Genomic DNA, 8,838 nt, shown 5'->3' on the forward strand with positions numbered 1-8,838 from the left:
ATACATGAATTGCAAACTTGTTGCTTACTTTAATACTTACGACAGAACTCTTCATTCCACCTGCATTTATCAAATGTCCTTATTTTTGTTGTGTGTATGTGCATTTGTGTCATTTACTGGGCAGTGGCATATGAATGCCAAAGAACGTCATGCAATTGGCCATCTTAATCCAACAACTAAGCTCACAAAAAACTTGAGCTAACAAACAGGGCAAACTACAGAAAATTGGCTCAAGGCCTCTATAAGAACATTTATTGTCAGTAAACATACTTTAGAACAATAAGAAACTCCATCCCTCAGGAAATCAAATACTCGTGTATTGAGCTAAAACAGAGTAGAACTTGGAGAACGAATAATGGTGCAACATAACCAACCTCAGTAACTACAATGAAGCATAGTTTCTACGTTTCTTGAACAAGCATATTGTTCAAAAGGGCTTCTCATACTGCTGAGTAGGTGGCTCCCAAACTCCCAAAAAACCTAAAAATGATAAAATAGTCATTAAAACAATGCTTTAAATATATATCAGAACAAAAAATGAAACTCTTTATAAATGACCATTGAAGAGATTATCATTGAAATTGTAGGAAATGATAAAATAATCATTAAAACACTCGCATTAAGTCATAAAAAATTACAAATATACAATAAACAACACCATATGAAACGTGGAAATGAATCAGTAACATTCTATTTCCTATGAGCAGAAGTGAAAATGAAAAAAATTAACATTCTGCATGAAGAAACTATTAAGTACTACATTCTAGCTGTATCTTTTATTTTTTATTTTTATGTATAAATAAGTTAGTAATATATCCAACTAATTAAAACATTGAGGATTATGAACATGCTTGTACAGAAGTACTAATGTGCTTATTTCAAATATTAATTATGCCCCATTGGACCTCACAGGTAAGGATTTTCTTATGTACTGATCAAATCTCTGTTATAAGCTTAATTTTATCATAGAAATTCCCTTCAATGTGAAGCATTTGACAATAAATAAATAAAGGCTATATTTGTTCATTGAAATCACATAATAGGTGTGACAGGTGTATCCTTTGAGGCACTGAGCAAACCCCATTACAACCTTGATTCAGGTGGTACAAATAGGTCATCTATCCCATGATTTATGATGTGAGCAGTTCTCTTTCGGAATTGCTATGGTGGTCGCTGGTTTCCACTTTTTCCCCGTTAAATTCATATATATTGGTCTCAGAAATATAAAATAAGAAACTGGACCCACATTCAAATGATAAAAACTATGATACAGTGAATCATTTGAAAAGTGGTAAATTACTTTAACTTAATACTACAAAGGGATTCCCCTAGGCAGGTTGACCATGAAACTATTAGATTCAAAAAGAAAACAATAATACCATTCAACTAAATATCTGGCATACTTATTGGTATTTCTCCCAAAGACAGGAATATTTGATCATCGTCGCCAAGAATTCCCTGAAAAGGTGAGCAATAACAAAACAATCAACAGTTTGTTTTTTGTAAATAATGTATCAACAGAAGGAAACTATGTAATTCATAAAAAACAAACTGCAGACCAATCCCATCACTATCTATCCGCTGACTATATGCTGAAGAAAGACAAAAAAATGGATAATTAACTTTGAAGAGTTTTATGGCTGTACCACTCCATTATGAAGACCCATTTCAGTATCAAGACTGGTAATATCTGCTGGTACTGAAGAACAATTCGGGATATCAGTTCCGAGCAACTCAGAGATCATAAGGCCATAACCATCCTGACCATCGGGAAGATCACCAGTGTTTTCCGTGTGATTAGGAAAACATTCCATGCTTGGATGTATAGTTTGAGTCCTGTACAATTGAACAATTTCAGATTAGATGAAGTTGCCAACTATGCAACAAAATGCAAAACATCATTATCCTCAAAGCCTTATAAAAAAGATTTGGGTTCAGCTAAATGAATCCTCTCTTATCACAAAGATTTGGGACCGGTTAAATGAATCCTCTCTTTCTCTCTCAACTTGAATATTTATTCTAACTGAGGCCAACTAAATGCAAAAGCAACCCAAGAAGGCATGTAACATCAGCTGCACATGATGCTGCAAATATTGAGTGTGAATATCAAAAGAAAACAGGAAGGAATTTAACAAGGATAACTTATTGATGAGAGAAATTTACGTTCTCTCTGAAACATCAAAGGCCTTCCCTTCTTTTTCAGAATCACTTGGCACATCAACTACAGCAACATCTTTAGCATCAACCGAACATCTACCGTAGTCATTAGATCTATTGCAGCTATTACTTATCGTCAAATCAACATCTACCCGTTCTTCCTTTTTGGCTTCAAAAGTAGAGGGAAGATCAAGAACAGGATCGCTATCATGACTCTCAGTCATATCAGAAGTTTCCATAAGATTAAGGTCACAAATCTTAAAGGAACTTGGAAAAAGCTGCTTCTCTTCTCTAAACTCAAGACCAGATTCAGCTCCACCTTTGGAAAACATGGCAACATCCAACAACCTCTCTTGTTCAGAAGCCACCATAACTTCCTCGTCAGCTTTCGATGGCTTTGCACTAAAGGAATCAAGGTGGAAGTATTCATTGTCATGTTCAACCATTGATGAAGGCCATTCTCTAGGTTTCTTAGTTCCCTCCCCCATGTTGTCATCTTGTAAAGCTCTTTTCTCACCTCTCCCCTTAACCATAGAACTACATCTTCCAAGCTCAGGTGGGGACCGCACTGATGCTTGCTCGTAGATGAAGGAACTTTCAGGAAAAGATTGCAAACTCGCACATTCACCTCCCTCTAGTGCATAAGCAGTACCCAAGTCTCCAACATCCTCCACAGATTGGACAGATTCAAAGCATCGTGAATTGTGAGATTGATTTGTTAATGTAACACTTGAAGAGTTTCCAATGTTATCTTCTTCTATGGGGACTTTGGATCCTTCTTGGGGAGAAGCATCACTATCACATGTGTTCCCCTCATCATTCGTGGAAATTTTATCAACCTTTGAACCCTTATCCATCAATGAAGAGCGTATTTTAGTGGGAAACTTGGCAAAGTTACATAGTTGTAGCAAATCATTATCATTTTTGTTTACATCATCAACCTCGACTGAAGAACACTCCATGACGATGTCGTCCTCCACAGAGGCTTGTTTCCTCATTTCATCATCGTTACTCATTTCAGCCTTCACCTCTCCAACCTCAATATTCAATATTTTAGTATCATCTCCTTTAGAAAATTCACAATCAATCTCTGAAGGGAGTTCTTTTGTAGCGCTCGAAGAACTCGTCTTTAAACCAGTAGTATCATCAGGAAATTCATAATTGTCTAGCTCAGGATCTGACCCACCATTACCATCCACGAAACCAACTCGCCGCTCTTCATGATGCCCAGAAACAAAATCATCATCTTCACCATCCATATCAGTATAAGCCCTAGCTTTCTCTGACCATAACCCATTCTTTCCATATCCATAACCCTTAAAGGATCCCATCCTTCTCTTTCCTCTCATTTGATTTTTTGATCCTATCGAGTTAAACTCATCGGGAAACCTTCTCCTACCAGAGCCTCCTGAATCAGAAACAATGTTTCCAAGACGAGCAAGAGCCGAAGTCCTGCCCTCCGAAGTCATCAGCAGATTTTCTCTATCTTGAACAACCCTAAATTCCTGAAAATCCCCAATCTGATTCTTCGAATTATCGTTCTGCCATTTTCCTGGAAGCACATTAGGAGGTAGGAAGCCTTGAGAAACCAAATACTCTGCTGCAAGCCGACCAGCTTCCATGAAAATGTCACCTTTACGGGGTGGCTGCTGTGGTGATGGTGATGGGAATGGCTTAGTAAGTCCGCGTCCAAGACCACCACGATTGAAGTTTAGGTAATCAGGATTGAACATTCCATGAGTTCTAATGGAATCTTCTGGAGAGATCCGAGAAGGAGCCAGACTACCTATTCCCATTAAATTAGACCTAACTCCATTGCCGGGACTACGATGTTTGGAATGCATGATGTAAAAAATATTTCAACGCAGTCCTTAGATCAACATGTTGAGGATGGGACAACTGATCTTACTTCCTGGAAGAATAAAACACAACCCATTAAACTCTTAACTCCTTTAGGCATATATATGATGACAAAACATATCTATAAGCCCTTTAAGTCTAGATGGTGGAGAAGAAACCCTAACAGTCTGTTTGGATTGAGAGGAAATGGAGAAAAGAGAAGAGAACCTCATTAAGAGAATAGAAAGTAATTTGTTCTCGTTCTCTCACTTTCTCCCCAAATCTCTCCGATTTGGGGGAAAACAAAATTGAGCATTTTTCTATCCTCCTTTCTCTCCATTAATTAACCTTCTCTTCTCTCTTCACTTAATTTCTCAAACAAGAGAAATGGAGAGAAAAGTGGTTCATTTCTCTTCTCTTCTCTCCATTTCTCTCGATCCAAACGGAGCGTAAACATAGACGATAGAAATCCCAATCCCATTCAAATTTAGCTACAGTTACAACTCTTTTGAGATCAAATCATTCTATATTTTTGAACAAACGAGAAAATGGCAAACCCTCTGTTCTCCAGGAGAGGCCAAAGAAGATTAATCAAAAGAAACCAATATTAGCCACTTTAATTCAGCTCAAAAGAGGGCTTTTCAGATTAGCCACCAAAAAAAGACAGAACTTTTAATTTGATCAGTACGAGAAATATGTTGATCAATGAAAGTTCATGAGCGAGCTTTGAAACAAAACCATCCAAAATTCAATTTTCTTGTCCTTGTAAATAATAATAATAATAATAATGAATAACCGAAACAAATAAACCCTAACCAATTAAAAATGTCCAAAATTCTTCAAAGTTTTAGAAGAATCAAACATCAAATAAAAATATTACAAAAGAACAAAAAATTATCAACCCATTAAGCAGTAAAGTTTCAAGGCAAAATCTCATTATATATATGAATTAAAAACAAAGCCTAACATCGACTAATAACATCAGAAAGGAAAATTTTACCTAGAAAGAACAAAGGAGGAAAGTACAGCAGAGAGTCCAAGATGTATAATTTGAAGAAAGCAGATCGAACCCCATAGGTTCCCTACGTGAAGGATTTGAGAGAGAGAATGGGGGTTGCGCTCTGGCGAGGAAGAAATTAAAGAGGGATCCTAAATTTGTTCTGTATTTAAGGAGATTCATTTAGAGAGCTGCTGATCTTGCCACACTAATCTTTACTAACCCCACACCTACTTTATGCAATTCTCGGTATACCGTCTCGTCACGACACCGAGTTGAATCGGTCTCCAGCAAGATGTATTGAATGAGTGATATACCATTGAACTCGTCTAAAATTATCAATCAGACTAAGCTTCGTAAGATTTCAATTCTTATAAGAGTAGTTGAACTCACCTTGTGATAATCAAAAACATGATCCAATGCCACAGCCCACAGTGTTGTAAAGGATAAAATTATATGGATACATATAAAAAAATTCAAAAAAATATTATTTATCAAAAATATTGTTTGTGAGTTTCGGTGAAGTTTAGCACCTCACCATTTTCAAAACCTTAGATCAAACTCAAAATATATTATTTTTTTAATTTTATCATTATTATTGGATTTAAGTTTTTCCGTGAAATCTAGAAGGATGTGGTGTTGGATTATCAATGTAGTAATCCATTTGAGTTAAAAAATTCAGAGTAAGAGTTAAAATCTTATCAAGTTAGTAACAAAAGTGTTTTTCTAAAATTATTTATTAAGGTAAGTTTTTCGTTTTTATTTTAATAAGAGAGGTGTTGTTGGCACTTCGACTTTTACTTATTATACATTAATTAATCAAATAAAAAAGAGAAATTTCCATAAACATGCATAACTTATGATAAAATTTTGATTACATTACACTATTCATTTTAATTCAAAAAAAAAAAAAAAAAAGTTTTCCAACAAGTTCATCATTTTTATAAGCAATGATCTCGTTGATAAATTACCAAGTAATGTTAGAGTCAAATACCCTTGATATTTTAATGACGAGCTCATTGGTATTTTATTAGCGAGAAGGTTGATTATAAAAGTGATGAACTCGTTGGAAAACATGTTTCGGGAATTAAAACGAATAGTGTACCAGAATCAAAATTTTCTCATATTCAACGCACAACATGGTAATTTACCATAAAAAATGAATCAATAATTGAGAATAAGTAAAAGATGGGGTGTTAATAAAAACTCTTTCTCTTTTTATCGGATTTCTAATTGTTAGATTTAGGATTGAGTCATGATAATCCGACGCATCCCTCTGACATAACCCTTTCCCCCCCTACACCTCCATCACAGAATCGTAGATCATTTGCCTGAGGATACAAAAAAAAAAAAAGATTTATGTTTTGTGTATCCCAATGCCATTGGTCTACACTTATGTGATGGGAGTCTAAGAAGGTGTATATCAGAGGGGGGGGGGTCATAAAATCATTATTCTTTAGGATTTAAACAACTGTCGGAGTAATTTGAATGTGTTATAATGCTTTGTAATGTTGAAATAATAACTTGAACTAAGTTTTTTTAATGTTTGAATGGTTTGTTTTAATCTTCTTTTCTTCTCATTTCTCTCAATCCAAACAAAGCTAGTGGATATCTTGACTTCATTCCTTATCTAGTTCGCCTTGGACTTACCTAGTCCTATTGGTTTCGTTCAATTGGAAAATGAAATGGATATACTAGAAAAACTAGGCCAACAAATTAATTTGGTTGGTGATGTGGTTAACTCTCCAAGGAATTATACTTTCACCCTCGATGCATTGAAACCCAACCTTTAAATCAAAACAAACTCTCACTTTTGTGAAACCAAGACTTTGTACCATGGTGAGCCCCTACTTTACTACCAATAGTTTGTGCTCGAGGATAGTCTTTGTCGATATGTTGTTGGCATAAGCAAGAAGTGGAAGTCGGAGGAACTGCCCAAACTATCCCTAATGATAGCTCCTTCCTACCCTATATTGTCCCTTAGAGCTGTCAATGTTGAGTTGCACATAACCTTAAAGAGGAGTGGTCCATATCCCTCTCTTGTTCTCTCTGTTTGATTTTAGTTGTCGAAAGACGAAGAATGGACTCCCACGATAAAATTTTAGAAAAGTTATGCCTACATTCATATCATTTCAATTAAATTAAAAAAATGGTGTCACAATAAAAGTTTTCTAATAGTAGCAACAACTAACTTTGACAACAAAAAATTAATTAGGCAATATCCAATCATCTAGATTGTGAGGACTTTTCTAGCCTCAACCCGCGGTTGAGGTTGATGGATGGCATTTCTCAAAGAGAGCTTATATTAACAAATCAAATTTTATTTGTAACACACCAATCTATAAAAACAGGTAATAATTCTATTTAGAGGTGCAACTTGGTCTGGTTCAAACTGAGAACCAATCTAAACCGATAGCTTTGGCTTGGTTTGGTTTAATTTGGAACAAGTTGCGATTTGATTTTTGATTTAGAAAATGAATAACCAATTGACTTGATTTGATTTTGGTTCAAGTCTTATATAGAATTGAACCAAACCGAGAACTGGACCTTATATAATAAATAAATTTATTTACTTCTTATGAATTATTTTAGTAGTCAGGACATAGATTAAATTTATACAATTCAAGAATTGAGTTAGAGATAAATGATTTTTTTATGAATAGATGATTGAGATATTTACAACAAAGTGATCAACTTTCACGAATTTATGATTCCAACTCACTGTTCATTTTAATTATCAAAACATGAACGTTAATGGATTTGAAGGTTTTTAAAGTGTCTATTTCGCAGGTTTAAGGTGACAATTTCATTTAAAACCTGTGAATATGTCACCTTGAACTTGCGAAATTATCACTTTTTCATAAATTTTTTTTAAATGTTATTGTTCACGTTTTGATAATTAAAATGAACAGTGAGCTAGAATCGTAAACTCATTTTCAACTCACGAAATAGTAATTCACCCGTAATGATTTATTTTATATATATATATATATATATATATATATATATATATATATATAGAGAGAGAGAGAGAGAGAGAGATTAAAAATACGTCGTTTTCGACTAAGTATATAGGATATTGGCAATCCATGGAATCAAACCAATTGACCTTAGTTTGGTTTGGTTATATTGGCATTTTGGTTCGATTATGGTTCTTGTTTAGTGAAACCGATCAATATTGATTTAGTTCCGATTTAACCACAAATCAAATCAAGTTGCACCCTTAGTTCTATTTCACAAGGATTGGTATGTAGTGTACTATTAAAATCTCTCAAAATTGTAATAGTTCCCAAATCATAGAAGACTTAAGCATATTCAATGTCTTTTTTTCTTATGTGAAAAATTGGAGTCATTTTATTTGTACCCACTATTTCCTTTCTTGGCACCCACTTGCTTGTTGCACCCACAGTTAAAAATTCTAGAAATCACCATATGCTTCTTCTTCTTCTTCCCCTATCGCTCTTCTTTTTAATTTTGTGAGAAGTTGAATAAATGGATATTATTTTTTTTTTTTGTTTTTTTTCAAGTCAATTTATTCTTTTTTCAAAATTTATCTTATTTCTCTGCAATTTAATCACGAAGAAAAAAAAATAACTATTAAAATCCCTCAAAAGATGATTTTATTCAATAAGTTCAAACTAAACATATTTTAGTTGATTTGGTAGATATCAATTACAAAATACTATAACATAAAATACAAAGATTTACACGATAAGTACATTACAAAACAAATTTAATAAATACATACCAAACAAAACTTTCTCGTGTAAATAATTCAGTACTAACATATTAAATAAAAAATTTCACACACAAATTCTCTCATATGAATGACTTCGACTCGATTA

At 34.0% G+C, this 8,838-nt stretch overlaps 1 protein-coding gene across 2 annotated transcripts; it reads right to left on the reverse strand.

Moving 5' to 3' along the window:
* Positions 1–216: 216 nt before the first annotated feature.
* Positions 217–5,152, reverse strand: LOC147390725 (uncharacterized protein At4g26450). 2 transcript variants are annotated; one of them, XM_086458276.1, is made up of 5 exons: positions 4,997–5,152; positions 2,164–4,069; positions 1,647–1,836; positions 1,404–1,458; positions 217–480 (listed from the first exon to the last, which is right to left on the reverse strand). In XM_086458276.1, exons 2-5 carry the CDS (start codon positions 3,999–4,001, stop codon positions 428–430), a joined length of 2,136 nt encoding a protein of 711 aa, XP_086314402.1. In that variant the 5' UTR covers positions 4,002–4,069; positions 4,997–5,152; the 3' UTR covers positions 217–427. The 2 variants fall into 2 exon arrangements, with proteins under 2 accessions (XP_086314402.1, XP_086314403.1); XM_086458277.1 differs by having other exon boundaries at positions 1,380–1,458.
* Between the last annotated feature and the right edge of the window lie 3,686 nt (positions 5,153–8,838).

The sequence above is a fragment of the Akebia trifoliata genome, chromosome 11, assembly GCF_017979445.1.
Source record: "Akebia trifoliata isolate Shusen 1 chromosome 11, ASM1797944v1, whole genome shotgun sequence".
NCBI classification, from domain to species: Eukaryota; Viridiplantae; Streptophyta; class Magnoliopsida; order Ranunculales; family Lardizabalaceae; genus Akebia; species Akebia trifoliata.

Coding starts and splice junctions, on each gene's coding strand:
- LOC147390725 (XM_086458276.1), bottom strand. CDS start 4,001: ATGCATTCCAAACATCGTAGTCCCGGCAATGGAGTTAGGTCTAATTTA. Junction 1,459..1,646: donor TGGGTCTTCATAATGGAGTG/GTACAGCCATAA, acceptor TCACCTTTTCAG/GGAATTCTTGGCGACGATGA. Junction 481..1,403: donor TTTGGGAGAAATACCAATAA/GTATGCCAGATA, acceptor TATCATTTTTAG/GTTTTTTGGGAGTTTGGGAG.